At 43.1% G+C, this 18435-nt stretch overlaps 1 protein-coding gene across 11 annotated transcripts in view; it reads right to left on the minus strand.

Annotated features, from left to right (window-relative positions):
• LRIG2 (leucine rich repeats and immunoglobulin like domains 2) overlaps nucleotides 1–18217 on the minus strand; it is an 84276-nt gene extending 66059 nt beyond the window's left edge. For 9 of the 11 annotated variants that reach the window (XR_010410783.1, XR_006794399.3, XM_064588619.1 and 6 more), the window contains exon 1: nucleotides 17832–18217. Coding sequence is in view for 7 of the 11 variants with exons in the window: in XM_064588619.1 (XP_064444689.1) it covers nucleotides 17832–18070 (239 nt within the window). In the remaining 4 variants the exon portion in view is untranslated. Of the gene's footprint in view, nucleotides 1–14041; nucleotides 14220–17831 lie in introns of all 11 variants that reach the window. The other 2 variants (XM_064588624.1, XM_064588623.1) reach the window with 2 other exon arrangements.
• Between the last annotated feature and the right edge of the window lie 218 nt (nucleotides 18218–18435).

Below are 18435 nucleotides of genomic sequence, written 5' to 3' on the forward strand. Positions count from 1 at the left end.
TTTTCTTCACAACATACAATGGAAGGCTGAGAGTTCATTTTCAGAAAAACATACATACATCTGCAATGAACTTAAAGGCCCTCAAATCAACTTCCCTAACATATCACTTTCTAAAACCTAAGAATGTTTTCCAAAGTGTATCTTTATCCTTAGCAGTATCACAATAAACGTAGAAAGGAAGGATACTACAAATTAACTGCCCTTTTTTTTTTTTTTTTTAAGATTTTATCTATTTGAGAGAGAGAGCGCGCGCACAAAAGCAGGGGGAGCAGCAGAGGGAGAGGGAGAAAGAAACTCTCTGCTGGGCAGGGAGCCTGGCCCAGGGCTCGATCCCGGGACTCCAGGACCATGACCTGAGCTGAAGGCAGACACTTAACTAACTGAGCCACCCAGGAACCCCTATCTGCCCCTTTAGAAAGGAAATATGAAGTATTGACAAAGCTATGCAATTTTTCCTTGACATCACTCAAGTCACTGGTAGTGAGCTCTGGACCTTTGAAAGGATGAAGGCTGACTCCACCTGTTAACTAACAGTGAAAACATTCTGCCCATGTTACTTACACAGAGCAGCAGCTAAAGAGGTTAAAGCTCGAGTCACATGCAAATTCGGACTTTCCTAGAGTTATTCAATATAAATTAATGTCCTCTTTGTATGCTAAAGAACTCATCTGTTCACAACTATTCTAAAAGAACAAATGCAAACAAGTCTTAAAGTTACCATAATGAAAACAGAGAGACAAGAAAGAAACTAGAAGTAACTAAGTAGAATCATGGAACACTTCATCTAAAACTAATGTTGTAATGTAAGGGGATTAACATAAGAATAAAAAAAAATTAAAAAAAAAAAAAAAAAGTAACTAAGTACATATGAAATTTAATCTAATATAGCAGTGATTCCCCAATACTGATCCATGATAAAGTTTTTACCAGTCCACAGTGAAATGAAAATAGGAAGGACAAGATTACAAGTTTTCCATAAAGCTAAATATATTTAATCTACAGAATTGTCCTTATTTCTAAAATTATGTACTTCCTAATTTTTTGGTGCTGTCATGAAATGACCATGACAATAAATAACTGGAGGATAGGGGTCCTAATGGTGTCACTTGGCAAAACAAGAATTTGATACATTTGGTCCTCCAATTCCTGCGTGTGTGTGTGTGTGTGTGTGTAAAATCAGAGTAATGTGATACAGAGCTTAGCACCCATGGACAATCCAATCAAATTCTGAATAACCAAACAAAATTTGAAAGACTTTCTGATAACAGAGAAGCATAAAGACAGAATCTAAATAGGTTTCTGTCTAGGAAAAATTCCACTTCTTCCTACCTTTATTCATATATACAATACTCCTAACACCAGATGTATGATTCCCCCCGACACACACCAACCAATTCTCCAACACCAACTGGCTGTCCCACAACTCAGTTCCAACATTAATGGGAATTAGAGCAGACCCTATAAGTTAAGAGTTCAGTCCCTGAAAACTACCCCCCAATTCAGCCCCACAGCCCATCTCACTTCTCTGTAAGAAGTAATGGTGAGGAGCACCTGGGTGGCTCAGTCAGTTAAGCATCTGCCTTTGATTCAGGTCATGATCTCAGGGTCCTGGGACTGAGCCCTGCATCGAGCTCCCTGCTCAGCAAGAAATCTGCTTCTCCCTCTCCCTTTGTCCTTCCACCACCATCACTGCCGCCACCCCGCTCATGCTCGCTCACTCTTTTTTTATTTTAAAGATTTTATTTATTTGAGAGAGAGACAGAGAGAGAGAAAGCACAGAGGAAGAGTGAGAAGCAGACTCCCCCCCGCCCCCCGCCAAGCAGAGAGCCTGAAGCGGAGCTCGGTCCTAGGACCCCGAGATCACAACCTGAGCTGAAGGCAGACGTGCAACTGACTGAGCCACTCAGGTACCCCTCTCTCTAATAAATAAAAATCTAAAAAAAAAATTTTTTTAAAAAGAAGTATGGTGAAAATATCACAGACACAAAAGTTAACTATATTAGAGCACAAGATGCTCCCAATGCTCTAATCACTTGGAAATTTCAAGGACTTTAGGAGCTCTGTGCCACCAACCAGGGTAAGAGACCAATATATATTTTTTATATTATTTCACAGCCCACGTTGGTCTCTGGCCACAGACCCTCTTAAAGCAAAAAGATATACAACTCAAGAGATACTGACACATTAGAATGCCATTCAGTCATTAATATTTGCACTAGTCCATCATCATCTCACATGAAAATGCTTTCCAGGCAAGGCCACTCATGTTCACAGGCTTCCAATCTTGTGAGGTGACAAAAGCAGGAGTGGTGTAGGCAAACACAGTTTCAGCCAGGCATCTGGTATAACAGAGATGAGATCTTACTCTGAGCCCCTTTTGAGGTGTTAACATCGGATTTCCCTCATTACCCAACCCATTTATTCATTCCTTTACCCTCAGCTACTATTGCTCCTTCTCTCCACTTATACCCCAACTCTTCCCGCTTTGGAAGAGACATCAGGTTCGGCTACTGTGCTGACCTAGACTGCAAACAGCAATAAGAGTCTAGTAGGTACCACCTCCCTCTCAGTCCTCTCCATTCAGTTGGGGAAAGGTTATATAGATATAGAACCACTAGGCTATTCTTACCACCAAGCAATAGAGTGGCATTCACTCTTAACCTCAATTTTGCCAGATAAGGCGAAGGCACAACCCACCCCATCAGGCCCTTAGGATTCTAACCCAAGCTTAAAAATACAGTTTCTTGCTAAGGAATCATCCTTGTTTTCTGCACTTTGTATATGCAGCCCTGGTCCTATGACCAGTGTATCAAGCACAAAAGAAAAAAGTTGAGGTGATGTGAAGAAAGAAAAAGTACAGTCATTACACGAAGATACTCCTCCCTTGGTAAGAACTGCAGAGTCATCCCAGCATCCTTTGCCACCCCCTCCCCCCAGATCCACCAGAAAAAAAGAGGACTCTGCCTGATGGGGCCACTCCTTTAGCCCCACCTCACGATGAATGAGAGCACTCTCATGAGCTCATGAACGTAACCCATACGTTCAGGTCTTTACCTTCCCATTCTACACAACCAATGTTTTCATTGCCCGCTCACTTCTCTATTAAACTAGTACTCTGAGGAGGACATCTCTCTGCCCATGGGTTGGACGCTATGAGCTGTATATTCCTTGGTCTAGCCATCCAAACTGTTACAATTATCTTCTGTTTCCAGTTCTTCTTTAGCACTCTGAGCATTTGCATCTACTGTCAGATAAGCAAAGTCCAGTCCAAAGTCAGTGTCTACTCCTATCAGGACCCATTTGTAACCTATCACGGTTACAGCATCAGTCTCATTTGCCACCTATATGCAGGGCCTTCCCAATGGGAATGGGCCACCTAGCCATCTACAATCTCTATTTTGCTTGCAGATAAAACAGTTCTTACTGGCATTTTGTGCCTCAGAAGGTACAAGAGGATTATGTCTAGATTCGGTCATCTTTGCATTGCTGCATGCCCCATTACCCACTTATGTCATGGGCCCAGGTGACCACCTCAAACAAGCACACAGGGATATTGCCTGTTGATTCCAACTGCCTTACAAACCTGAAAAGGGTTCTTCTGATGAGCATCAACATGTCCTACCTTAATGCACACTTCAAATTCCGGCAGCGATTTCCACAGGGCTGTGCCCTAGGTGGGCATCCCTTTAACAGGCCGGGTTTCCACTGTTCTTCTGCACAGCCATATGGCCAAGCCACTGGCCTCTGCCTATGAAACAGTAAAAACCCAAACACAGGGGCTTTTACCACTGTTCAATTCATCCATGCTGCTAGGAAAACAGCATGCAATTCAGCCCACTAAGTTAATTTGTCTTTACCTCCTCCAACCAGAATGGTGGCCTTCCAAAGAGGAAGTTCACCTTGGAACTGCCATCCACAAACCAAGTAGCTCTTTGTTGGGTCAGTTATAAGCTGTTTATAGGACAATGCCCATGTGACAACAGAATCCAGCAGCTCCTCACACAGCTCCCAAGTCAGTCTTAGGGGGAAAGAGGCTCCCTTGAGTAGCTCCTCCTTGCATTTCCATTTTATTACAGAACTCTTCTGGGCACTGCCCTACCTATTGAAGTGTTATCTGACATTGTGCAAGACATCATGAGTATTTCAGTTTTCAAGATTATTTTTATGACTTTTAGTCACAGTAGTTGTTTCAATTACTGTCCATTAGCAAGGCAATAATTACCCTTCAAGTGGGAATTCTCTAGTCCAAAGTCCAGTAAGTCATTGCCGGGAGGCACTCACAGGCTTTTGCCATAAGCCCCAGTCTATGGTACACTACAATCCACTATCGCACAGAGAATCTGTCCATACAAGCACTTGGGACTGTCTGGGATTGGCAATCTTACTGGTTCCCCTTTAGTGTATCCAATTAATATTGAAAGGTGGATTTACCTGACTTCTATTTTACAATAATAGGTAAAGGAAATATTCCCCAGTCAGATATAAGGTCCATCTCCCTAATACAATCAGGTAAAAACCTGTTCAAACACACCAATTCTCACAAACTTTCACCTTACATTCCCAACTGTAGCCTCCATTAGGACCTTATTTAACAGGTTTTGGTTTTAAAATACTAGGGCAAAGTGTTCCCCACGCCAGACATAATTCATTACCATAAAACATTCAGGTAAAGGAGACATGACTTCTTTACATAAAGCCTTGTTGTTGTTTTTTTTAAAAGATTGTATTTATTTATTTGACAGAGAGAGACACAGCGAGAGAAGGAACACAAGCAGGGGGAGTGGGAGAGGGAGAAGCAGGCTTCCCGCTGAGCAGGGAGCCCGATGCGGGGCTCGATCCCAGGAACCCGAGATCATGACCTGAGCCGAAGGCAGACGCTCAACGACTGAGCCACCCAGGTGCCCCTACATAAAGCCTTGTTTAAACATTCCAACTTTCAAAATCCTTCAACCCTTACATGTTTATGTTCTCTCAACTGCATCAGGGCTTTATCAATGGGTTTTGGTATTTGGGACCACAGTCCAAGAGGGTCCCATATCAAGGAAATCCTGGGAACTTTCCTTCTCCACCTCCTGACCATTTTACCCACTCTTGTGCAAAAGGCTTTGGGTCTTACCCAGGGATGAAGCCAAGGGACCCTGGCCCTTTGTCAATTTTTAGCTCATTTAATCTATCTACCCAATGCCCCAAGCAATTACTAGTCACATTACTCATTGTAATCTCTGCCTTCAGATTTTTAAATTTCTCCAAACTGGGGTAAATAGAATATACTTGTTTGGGACCCTTTATGTTGGGGTGGGGGGGAACCAGAAAAAGGTCCCTTTGGCCTGCCCAACCTAAATAGTGTTATACTAAAATCTCTGTTTTAACCCCATCAATATCCGTTTTATTCATCCCATTTCTTAATAACCATCTAAAGCTTTCCATTCTGCTGGGTTGAATCCCATGATTCTTCCCTTTTTCCTTTGTTTTGCTCCAAATGATATTTGCTTTATTCACCTTATTTCTTAAAAACTATTTAAAATTTTCCACCTTGCTATGACCAGTCCCTTGATTCTGTCCTTTGCCTTTCCTCTTTCTCTTGCTAATTAACCTAATGTTTTTATTAACAGCGATAAAAGCTGGGAGGGGAAGCTGAGACAGCAAATACATAAGGCTTCCCCAACTGTCCCTCGGTTTCGCAGCACTTAAGGTTATATGGGGTGTTCATGTAAAAGAGTTCCCCTTAATCAAAGCATTTACTATCAACGGAGTAACATATTCAGCAGATGAATATTCCAATTATCATAAAGATAATCCCATACAGCTTATATATGAAGCATACCATCTGCTCCACTGGGGGTGTTCCGCTTGGCATTTATAGGGCCGGCTGGGCAGTCCCCATTATCAGGGTAAACAGACCTTAGAGTGGCTTTTATCCAGTCCACCAGGCTGGCTGTTCCCTCGGGAATAACCTGCTTTGGGTCTGGATCACAGAGAGCTATCTGTGATTGCTCCATAGTGAGCTGTGGACCCTGCGCCAACCCAAACATGGTCTCCCACATTACAGCATTTAAAACCAGATACTACTCCTAAGTTAATTACTCTCACAATCCATTTTATTTTTTTTTTTTTAAAGATTTTATTTATTTATTTGAGAGAGAGAATGAGATAGAGAGAGCATGAGAGGGGGGAGGGTCAGAGTGAGAAGCAGTCCCCCCGCTGAGCAGGGAGCCCGATGCGGGACTCGATCCCGGGACTCCAGGATCATGACCTGAGCCGAAGGCAGTTGCTTAACCAACTGAGCCACCCAGGCACCCTCACAATCCATTTTAATAAAGGTTCTTCAGGAAACTAATTATTACTGATCCACAGAATGAAAACAACTCCTTCACACAATATTCCCTGGTTTCAATAGTTTCTTGGTTTTGCCCTCCCCCTACATACACCGATGGTCTTCTTGGTGACCAGAGGTTTTGGAGGTAACTTTGTTGTCTTTGCATAATTTTCCCCTTGCGGGGGCAGCTTTCAGGCTAGTAGCCAAAACTCAGACTCACTGAAATCTGATTTCTGTCTAGCATCAAGGTCTGATCCAGAACTCTATTTTAATTTCATTTTAACTATCACACATAACAATAGCCAAAGGACTTAACATTTCACCTTTTCCTTATTAGTTTCCATTTCCTTACATATCCAGTGAACCAAAGTGCTGGGAATTAGATCCATCTCTAAATTCCATTTGTAACTTTTATCTTTAGTAACTGAGATCAGCACAGCTGCTGCTCCATTCCAGAGGTGAACATGCCACCCAGGAATCAATGGCTCCACATTCCCCATCCTTTTACCCGCTCTCTTCCCAAACCACGTTTCCATGAGCCAAGGCCATTCTAGTGAATCTCAATTCTGTGACACCAAATGTCTAGGAAGAACTCCCTGGGTTAAAAGGAAAAAATATTCAATGACACCTGTTAAAACCTCACGAGGAAGACTTTATTCAAGGTGGTGCAGGTTTTCTCTTCAGGTATAGGGACCACTGTGGTGACATTTTGCAGTAAGGGGGGGGATCGGGTTCAACTCCAAATCCTGCATGGGCAAGTGGGAATTTACAGCCAAGGAGCAGGGTGGTCAGCCAAAATCAGTGGACGGAAAATCACTAAAAGGTAAAAACAGGGATATGGTGGGTTCTGGCTAAGCGGATTCTTACTGAAGACAGGCCTGGGTGACCAGTCATCACCTGGAGAATGTCAGAAGATGAGAAAACCAATCAGATATCAAGGGTGTGATCGGATACTGAGGGTGAGGGCTTCTTGCTTAACTGACTTAGCAGGGTTCTTGGCTAAAACTGCATTTTACAAGAACGTATACAGGTGAGCCTAGGAGGTGGTTCAGGAGTCTAAAATTTGGTTAAGCAAAGAATCTGTCAGTCCTTATTCTTGTTCAAGGAAAGAGGCATTCTTCCTTCCTCTGCACAATGTAAGTCTATTCTCTTGTTCAGTAGCCTTTTTTCCATTAAGGACCAGGTAAAGCTTTGGATGGGACTTGGTATTAGAGAATATCCACTTGATGATGCTAAATAGTCAGACATTTAATGAGGGCAGCTTCTATGAAAATACAAGAAAAACAAAAGTTAATAGTTAGATTAGAAACCTAGTTTCTGAGTCCAGAGGAGAGCCAGCTGAAATTTTCAGACTTGAGCTCAAAGTATCTTTAAATGGTGGAGTGAGGGTGGCAGTGGCCATCTGAAGAATTTTCCTGGTTTGCAGTTTGAACTCTGGTAATAGCATTGAGTGTTCTGGTGAACCTGTGAATGGTCCAAACAGCAGGAGGCACAAGGGTTGCCCATATTATGATATGCCGTGGTAATTTTTTTTTTTTTTTAAGTTTATATCAAGTCGTCCAGCTTCAGCTTGCAGGGTTTCAGGAAAAGGGCAGTTTTAGTTCTCAGTGATGGCAAGTCAGGAGGGTGGGAGAAAAAACTAGAAACATTAGTTTGGAAAATTATAGCCAGACACTGGAAGAAACCAGAGTTGAATATTTGGTAAGAACTGGCAAAATGTGCAAGACAGAACCCACAAGGGTGCACTATAGTTTTGCACTGAAACAAAAAAAATTCTCTCTACTGTCAACCTTTTAATTCTTTTTTACAAAAGAATTCTGGTCTCATTTAAAGCCTGGGATATTTAAGTTTGTCAAGTTGTGTGTAAGTTGCTTTTTTTTTTTTTTTTAAAGATTTTATTTATTTATTTGACGGAGAGAGACACAGTGAGAGCAAGAACACAAGCGGGGGGAGTGGGAGAAGGAGAAGCAGGCTTCCCGCGGAGCAGGGAGCCCGATGCGGGGCTCGATCCCAGGACCGTGGGATCATGACCTGAGCCGAAGGCAGACGCTCAACGACTGAGCCACCCAGGCGCCCCTGTGTAAGTTGCTTCTGTGACATTTTAGTTAACATAAAGTTTTTGGTTTTTGTCTTAAAAAAAAAAAAAGGATTCTAGTCTCATTAGGTTTGTCCTAATTATTTACATAGGTGCAGCAAGAATAGTGACTGCCCATACAGCCTCTTTCTGAGTTTGCTTTGCTGGAACTTTTCATAAGGAAATCTCAGATTAAACTTTTAAAAGCCTCTTGCGATTAAGAAGCCAATCCAGGAATTAGCACCAGACTTCATCTTCCCATACCTATAGGTCTGAATGAATTCCTCTTTCCTTGAGGTCCATAGCCTGAGATTTCTGGGCCTGCCAGGAAGTGACATTCCTTACCCACCTATAACGCTGGGAACCCTGTAAGCCAGATAGCAGGCCAGTTCTTTCAAGAGCACTGGCTTCTTAAGGGCAACCTTAGTCCCTTAAACCAGATTCTATGTATGTCACTCTCAAATATAACATTCCAGTCAAGCCTTGGTAATAAAACCAACGTTTCCAATTGTATCCTGCTACAAGAATAGATTCTTCTTCAACTTACACAAATAACTAGAGTATCATGAAAATAATATGCACTAAGAGTTTCCAAATTCTGGAGGGATCAGATAGGGAGAAAAAACTGTTTCATCTTTGTTCACAAAGGTATAATCAGATTGTTGTAAACTACAGACAGTTTAAGAGCAAAAAAAAAAAAAGGGTTCTTTAAATCTGAAAAACATTAAAGAACTAGCACTGTTTCAAAGAGTCATAAAAAAATATAACCATCTTCATCAGTTCATTCGGTCCCATGTAATTAATTCTTATTCTGCTCGATCTTGGGTTAGCAGTTGTATGAATCCATCAGCTTCTTCATTAGTTCTGGAAATTCTTACTCAGTCCAATGCACGGTCTTAAAATTATTCATCTGAGGGGCGCCTAGGTGGCTCAGTCAGTTAAGTGCCTGCATTCGGCTCAGGTCATGATCCTGGGGTCCTGGGATCGAGCGTCGGGCTCCCTGCTCAGTGGAGAGCCTGCTTCTCCCTCTCCCTCTGCCACTCCCCCTGCTCATGCTCACTCTCTCTCAAATAAATAAAATCTTTTTTTTTTTTTTAAGATTTTATTTATTTATTTGACAGAGAGAGAGGGACAGCGAGAGCGGGAACACAAGCAGGGGGAGTGGGAGCAGGCTCCTGCTGAGCAGAGAGCCCGATGCGGGGCTCGATCCCAGGACCCTGGGATCATGACCTGAGCTGAAGGCAGATGCTTAACGACTGAGCCACCCAGGCACCCCTCAAATAAATAAAATCTTTTAAAAAAAATAAACACTTAAGATAACAGATCACTGTGAAACAATACTTATTCATTTAGAAAAAGTGACAAAAGATTTCAAAGGCAAATACAGAAAATTACATAGTTGGAAAAAAATCTTAGCTTTTGTAATATTGCAAAGACTCAATTTTTTAAAATAATGAAAGACTTAGAGATTTTGGCTCGAGTCATGATCTCAGGGTCATGAAATTGAGCCCAGTAGTCAGGCTCCTCACTAAGCAGGGAGTCTGCTTCTCTCCCGTTCCCTCTCCGTCTGCAGCCCCCAGCCCTGCACACTGCACACACACACTCTCTCTCTCAAATAAATGAATCTTTTTAAAAAATAATCAAAGACCTGATGAACACATGAAGCACAGGAAATTATTTTAATTAGACACAAAATCTTTGTTTCCTAGGCAAATTACATAAAAGGTAAAGGAAAATCTTTTTACAGTTTCGTAATAAAAGTAGACAAATAATCCAAGAAAACTTCAACATGCTAGTTTTGTATCAGGTACACTTTTGATATTAAAGTTTAATTTTTTTAACTTATAAATCTACTTAACCTTAGCAACTTGACCACATATATAATTCCTGTTCTGCACATCTATAACTATTTTTCTAATATCCATTCAGTTTTTGTCCTGTATTTTTTCTTCTTTCTCATTCTGGAATAACCAGTCAGTCTGCCTTAGAAAATTACTTTTTTTAGGGGCGCCTGGGTGGCTCAGTTGGTTGAGCGACTGCCTTCGGCTCAGGTCATGATCCTGGAGTCCCGGGATCGAGTCCCGCATCGGGCTCCCTGCTCGGCGGGGGGTCTGCTTCTCCCTCTGACCCTCCTCCCTCTCATGCTCTCTGTCTCTCATTCTCTCTCTCTCAAATAAATAAATAAAATCTTTAAAAAAAAAAAAAAGAAAAAAAGAAAATTACTTTTTTTCCCTAAACAAAAACACATCCTTCATGCCTTGCATACTTTGCATACAAAGTTGTTTCATAGTATTTTTATGGTTTCTAATAGTTTTATCTACATATACTGATTACAATTTTTAACCATTAATAAACTTTCTTTTACAGAAAAAACTATGACATAGACAATTGTTGTCTGTCATATATCAGCATCCTGTAGACTAGTAAACTTATGAATATGCAATCTCACAATTTCTAGAGGCATATGATTCCTCACAATATAATTTTTCAATGTGGCAAATGACATGTTTACTAAGAGATTCAAGTATCTTTAGATTTTCTATACATATGAAGACAAGATACCAAAAATACATAAACCCAAACTTAGGTTCAGTAATGAAATGTTTTCAGTAGTTTATCTTACTGAGAAATGACCTACATTTGGGGTGCCTGGGTGGTTCACTTGGTTAGGCATCTGACTTGTGATTTCAGCTCTGAAGGCTCTGAGATCAAGCCTCACATCAGGCTCTATGCTGGGCATGGAGACTACTTAAGATTCTCTCTCTCCCTCTGCCCTTCCCTTGCCCCTGCACACACACTCTCTCTCTAAAAAAAAAGAAATTTTTAAAAAGTGGCCTACATTTTTATTTTTGGCAGATATTAACACCAAACTAAGCTAGCCATCATCTGAAGTTATCTCCTTATTAACTATTTTTTTTAAGATTTTATTTATTTCAGAGAGTGTGAAAGAGAGAGAGCATGAGCAGGGGGAGAGGCAGAGGGAGAGGGAGAGGGAGAAGCAGACTCCCCACCAAGCAGGGGACCCAACACAGAGCTCGATATCAGAACCCTGAAATCACTGCCTGAGCTGAAGGCAGACACCCAACTGACTGAGCCACCCAGATGCACCCCCCCATTGACTATTTTTATAACATATACATGATAGGCAAGTATCACAAAAGTAAAAACCGAGGAAGATTAAATACATGGTCTCCCCCTGCCCTTTTTTTTTTTTACTATAGTGCTTGACATACATCAAGGAATTAACTTTTTTTTTTTAAGATTTTTATTTATTTGACAGAGAGAGACACAGCAAGAGAAGGAACACAAGCAGGGGGAGTGGGAGAGGGAGAAGCAGACTTCCTGCGGAGCAGGGAGCCTGATGTAGGGCTCAGTCCCAGGACCCCGGGATCATGACCTGAGCCGAAGGCAGATGCTTAACGACTGAGCCACCCAGGCGCCCACAATTCATTTTTATGTTTTATTCTTAGTTTGGATTTATAGCTTTATAATCTTAACATCTAGTAGAGATTATGTAAGCTTGACTAGTAAGCTTAGGTAGAAGAAAAATTGTATGTCTGCATTACGTTTAACACTGACAACGCTGAAGACATGCCTATTTTTATTTTACCATCAATTTAAAAACAAAAACAAAAACCTTTATTTACAAAAAAATCATCCCAAATCATGTGTACTTAATACATTGGGTTAGTTTTGGAGCGCCTGGGTGGCTCAGTTGGTTAAGTGTCTGCCTTCAGCTCAGGTCATGATTTCGGGGTCCTGAGACAGAGCCCTGCATCAGGCTCCCTGATCAGCAGGGAGTCTGCTTCTCCCTCTCTCTCTGCCCCCTCCCCCTCCCACTAGCTCATGCAGGAGTGCACTCTCTCAAATAAATAAAATCTTAAAAAAAAAAAAAAAGGGCAAAACAAAACACTGGGTTAGTTTCTCTACTTCTGAGAGTTTCAGGAACACTTAACTTCTGTAAGTGCTCATTTATCTCTAAGGCAGCTTGAATGAAGCTCCTTAAAGGGATTTTATAAATTAATTTGGTAATACCATCCAGAGGTAGAAAAATATCACACATCGGGCGCCTGGGTGGCTCAGTTGGTTAAGCGACTGCCTTTGGCTCAGGTCATGATCCTGGAGTCCCGGGATCGAGTCCCACATCGGGCTCCCTGCTCAGCAGGGAGTCTGCTTCTCCCTCTGACCCTCCCCCCTCTCATGTGCTCTCTGCCTCTCTCATTCTCTGTGTCTCAAATAAATAAAATCTTTAAAAGAAAAATATCACACATCTACAAAATACATACATATGCATACACACACACAAACATACAGACACCAATAGCTATTGTTTTCATTCTAAAATTTAAGCCATAGTTAGTAAGACACAGTAATACAAATTCACTGGCTTATACAAAATAATTAGTTCTTGTGTTTTCTCCACTTTCTATTTTTATACAAATTATGTTTCTAGGGGCACCTGGGGGGCTCAGTAGGTTAAGCATCTGCCTTCAGCTCAGGTCATGATTCCAGGGTCCTAGGATCCAGCCCCAAGTCAGGCTCCTTGCTCAGTGGGGAGTTTGCTTCTCCCTCTTCCTCTGACCCTTCTTCCCCTGCTTGTGCACACACGCACAGACATGCATATGCTCTCACAAATAAATTAAAATCTTAAAAAAATTGTGTTTCTAGGAAATGTCAGGCCAAGTTAATGTTATTTGTTTACCAATTGTGTAAAGACCACCTTCAAGACCTTCCCTTGCCCTGATATGTCACTTTATGGAAGCTGTGGACCAAATTTCAAGTGAGTGACCAAGGAGACATCTAGCAACTGTCTGGATATCTCCAAAGCCCATCCAACTGGCCAAAACATCCTGTCTACTTCCAATTACGCTTTTCCTTTTCAGGTCAAGTAGTTGCTTTTGGGGGTCCCTAAGTCCCCTGACAGCCCCCAATGGAGGGCAGAGGGCCCAAAATTCAAGTGACTATAAAGACTGTGGTGGAAAAAGGTCTGGCGGAGGTAGAGAGGAGGAAGGAGTTTGGAGGGGGACATAAGCAAAGATTCAACGGAACCGGAGGGAATACTGAAGGTAGTAAGAGGGAGAAGGCGGAAGAGCAGCAATGCGAAGGGAGGGCTCTTCAAGGAGCCAGACTGGGGAGATCTCAAGTTTCCCAAATAGGCCAATGAAGTTCTATATTATTCTCAGCAAAAGCATGCCAACACGAATGGAGGTAGACAAAGTTGGCAGAAAACATAGCTATCAGGGGTTCAAGAAGGGTATTTGAGTCAAACGAGAAGTTCCCATGGAAAAAGCAGGATCCAACACAGAAAACTAAGAGGTATTATAGAGAGCCAGGAAGATAGACTTCCAGTACAATGAGTCGGGGTGGGGGGGAGGCGGGGAGAAAGATTTCCAATCCAGAGAGTCAGAAAATAATCCCCACTCATAAAAAGAAGAGCCAAGAAGAAGAGATTTCCAGACTGGTAGGTAGCTTTCAAACAAAGAAGCCTAGGACTCTAACCCAGCTTCTTACAAACAGCTGTTTGCCTGGCACTCTAACTGAGCTTCTTACAGACAAACATGGAAAGCCAACCCAACCTGTGTTTATCTGGGACTCTCTATCTCATCTTCTGGGATATACTCAGACCCTTAGGAATCAAAATCTGCCCTTACCAGCTTCCACGGACGTTTGTCCGGAGCAATGGTTCAGGAGTCGGACTCACCAATGGATCCCCGATCAATCAGTCAGGAGTGAAGATAAAGTCTTCAAAGGTATGCACTTAGGGTCCTGGGTGAGAGGTCCGGGGGTCCAATGATGAATCTGATCCTATCCAAGTTGAGGCCACCATAACTGTTAAAAGGAGAAAAATGATACTTGTTAAAGCATGGTAGGGAAGACTTTGGGGGGTGGTGAGGCTATGAAATTTTGCAGTGGAGGAAAGAGACTGGGCTCAACTCTGAATCCTGCATGGGCAAGAGGGACTTTATAGCTAAGGAGAAGGGTAAGGTCAATGAATTGAAAATTATTAATAGGAAACATCAGTGGTCAGGGGCAGGGGGGCTCTGACTAAACAGCCTAAAGGATTCTTGCTGAAAACAGGCAAGGGCAATCAGACGTCATCTTCTGGATGTTGCAGGAGGAGGAACCCAATCAGACATCAAGGGGGAGCGCTTCTTGCTAAACTGACTTAGAAAGGTTCTTGCTAAAACTACATTTTACAAGGATGTGTACATATGGCCCAGGGAAGGTTCAGAAGCCTAACTAAAGTCTGCCCAAGCAAAGAGTTTTTGTCACCTGTTGCTTCCTTTTACTCCACACAGAATACTTCTGACACCAGACATGTGGGGTTTTTCCTCCCACAACAACCAATTCTCCAACACCAGCTGCAATTCAATTCAATTCTAACACTAACTGGAGTTACAGCAGACCTCATGACATAAGATCTCAGTCTCATAAGACTGCCCCCCACTTCAGACCAATCACAAGTAGTGGGTCCCCATGTTACCTACAACTTCTGTCTGACTTGGCTACAAATTGTACGTTCCCATGACCCCCTCACTGGATTCAATCACTTGCTAGAACAGTTCCCAGAACTCAGAGAAACACTTACATTTACTGGCTTATTACATAATAAAGGATATAGTAAAGAACACAGATGAACAGCCAGACGAAGAGATACAAAGGGTGAGATCTGGAAGGGTCTGGCGCAGGAGTTTCTGTCCCAGTAAAGTTGGGGTGTGCCACTCTCAGCATGAAGATATGTTCACCACCCTAGAAGCTCTTCAAAGTCCATACTTTGGGATTTTATGGAGGCTAATCATATAGGCATGATCAATTATTAACTCAATCTCTAGCCCCTCTCCCCTTCCAGGAGAATAGGACAGGGCTGAAAGTTCCAAGCTTCTAACCATGGCTTGGTCTTTCTGGTGAGGGACTCCCATCCTGAAGCTATTCAGGAGCCTATCAAGAGTCACCTCTTTACGTCAAAAGACACTCCCATCACCCGGGAAATACCAAGGGCTTTAGGAGCTTGTGTCAGGAATAAGTCAAAGACTGAGTGTTAGAACACAAGATGCTCCTAGTGCTCTTATCATTTAGGAAATTACAAAGGATATTCAGAAGCTCTATACCAGGAACTGGCTACAGATATACATATATATTCCAAAAACCAAGATTAACGGATTTCATCTATAATCTTTTTGATGATGGCCACAAGTTTCAGCATTTGAGTTTGAATCACTATTTACAGCATTACATCTACTTTACACATTCAAAATTACGTTAAAAAACCCATGTGTGGGCGCCTGGGTGGCTCAGTTGGTTAAGCGACTGCCTTCGGCTCAGGTCATGATCCCAGGGTCCTGGGATCGAGTCCCGCATCGGGCTCCCTGCTCTGCGGGGAGCCTGCTTCTCCCTCTCCCACTCCCCCTGCTTGTGTTCCCTCTCTTGCTGTGTCTCTCTGTCAAATAAATAAATAAAATCTTTAAAAAAAAAACAAAAACAAAACCCATGTGTACCTGGTTTTATAGCTGAAGGCAATGACTAAAGAATGTTACATTTCTCAGTTTATAGAAGCGCAATGTTTTAATATTCTAAGAGTTCTTCTGCTAATGTAAGACTTCCAATTACATTTCTACAACAGAACTGCTCTCCCAGGCATTTTACATCAACTGAAAATGTCAATTTCATTACAGGACATTTAGAATTTGGGGATGTCATTTGGCTTTAGGAAATCTGTCCAGATTAAACAAAAATCAAACCCAGACACAAAATAATTGTATCGTACATAAAACTATTCCTAATTACTGTTTACCTACCAATGTAGGATCTTGTAAGTAAGCCACATTTATTTCAATCACAGTTAAATAAACGGTTGGTTTTAAACCTGCACCAGATTCGGGGCGCCTGGGTGGCTCAGTTGGTTAAGCGACTGCCTTCGGCTCAGGTCATGATCCTGGAGTCCTGGGATTGAGTCCCGCGTCGGGCTCCCTGCTCAGCAGAGAGTCTGCTTCTCCCTCTGACCCTCCCCCCTCTCATGTGCTCTCTCTCTCACTGTCTCTCTCGCAAATAAATAAAATCTTAAAAAAAAAAAACCTGCACCAGATTCATTCCATCATAATCAGGTAGCTGTTCCAAGAATTTCTTAGAAAAAGGCACTTGCTGCATTACAAAGATGCTGTGCTAGGTTCAATTCAGACTATGGTGCTCACTGATAACAATTTTTAAATTTAATCTGGGTCAAAAGAACCAGAATTAGGACAGGTATCACTATAATAAAACAAAAGAAAACGTTTTATTGCTGATCTATGCTACATTTGGTTATTTAAGTTACCTTAATTTTCTCAAAGAATTTCTGAAGTAGTTTTTTTCCCATCTATCTTAACCTATCTGTAAATGTTTAAATACTTTAACCTCTGCAGCAGAGAGAATTTCTATTCGTATTTTACTTGCAAGGAAAATCCAAACAGCCCCTCATATTTTAATGGCACCTCAAACTATTCTTTTTTGTGACACTCTTTTTAGAGAAGCCTCCATTAGAAGTCTGTCAATTAATAAACTCGTTGCTCAGTTAGCAGAGAAATAACTGTACGTTAGTGGTTAAGAAACCCCGTAATTGCAGCATTTAACACCTACTGTTGCTCTTAATGCCACCAGGCTGACTCACACTAATGAGCTCTCCAGGTGCCACTGTCTAACAGGCCTGTCAAGATGAGCACTCAGCAGTGGAGTCTCCAGAAGAATTCATCCAATCACGGTACTTGCTTCCCACACATAAACAAAGAGAACTGATTTTTAGGTTCTTTGCCACAAGGAAATGCACTGAAAACAATTAAAGCATCACATGATCTGGGAAAGAATACTCCTTCCTTTCTTTACAGTGAATCCTGAATTACATTAAAAAAAAAAAAAAAAGCTACTTATAAAGATATTTCCTCGGGTTAGTACTGGATCTCCCAACACATGCTGTTTTAACCCTGTAATTTAAGTATCAAAACCACAACACCCAATGTGCCAAAACGCGAACTAGAGACAAAAGGACCGTTCTTACGTCTTTGGCGATCGTGGTTATAAATCACGTACCTGCGGAGCATTCGAGTTGAGTTACACACTGGATGATGCAGCCCAAAGTGGGCGAGGATCTCCAACCATCCAGAGTCAAGGCCGGTGCCCAGGTCCATCGAGCCCTTAACAATGTCCCCGTCCCAACTCCTCCCCAGCCCAGGCATCACAAACTCCCTGGCCTCCAGAATCTTAACCTGGTTTTCATACTAGTCTCCAGAACCTTAACTCCAGGTGTTTTAGGCTCCCACCCCACCTCAAAAAATGTTCGCAACGTTGTAATGGCATGTCTCTTCAGGATTTATGCTCCCGACCGCGACCTCCGACCCAGCGTGTCTCCCTCCTGTCCCCTGGGAGGCGAAGCTCCCTTCCTTTGGACCCCCTCCCGGCAACCCTACTCACAAGCTGGCCGCGTCGGGGGGCAGCGGGCTCGACAGCGCCCTCCAGCTCGGCGCTGGTAGTTTCCTGCGACTGCAGTCCAGCAGAGGGATGCGGCAGGAGCAGGGCGCGGGGCAGAGGCCTGCGCGAGCGGCCGGCAGCAAGAGGAGGGCAGCCTGGGCGAGGAAAAGGAGCCGGGAAAGTGGTGTGGACCGACAGTCCAGCAGCGGCTCCTCCTGGACGCCTTGGGGCGCCGGCGCCATTTTCCACCCCCCGACCTGGACCCAGCCGAGAAGAGCCGCCAACCGAAAGAAAGCTCGGCGGAGACGTCTGGCGGCTGCGCTGCCACCCCAGGGCCCGGCTGTCGCCTGGACCCTCCGAAGGCAGGAGAGGGGCGGATACGCACAGCAGCGGGGGCGGCGGCCGAGGATACACGGCTAAGGCCCTACGGACGACGCTCCTCCGCCCCGCCCCGCGACGCAACGTCTTCACGCACAAGAGCCAGCCAATCGGTGCCACAGAACGAGGTCGCGCCGGGGGCGGGACTCCGTGAGGAGGCGGGGCCGGTGAGTGGGCGTTTCTTAAGGAGGATTTTAAGGTGTCCGGCACGTTGTGGCGCCAGTTTGGT

This window comes from Mirounga angustirostris, unplaced genomic scaffold, assembly GCF_029215605.1.
Source record: "Mirounga angustirostris isolate CCGP_5_RB_7025 unplaced genomic scaffold, mMirAng1.0.hap1 SCAF_4, whole genome shotgun sequence".
Lineage (NCBI taxonomy): Eukaryota > Metazoa > Chordata > Mammalia > Carnivora > Phocidae > Mirounga > Mirounga angustirostris.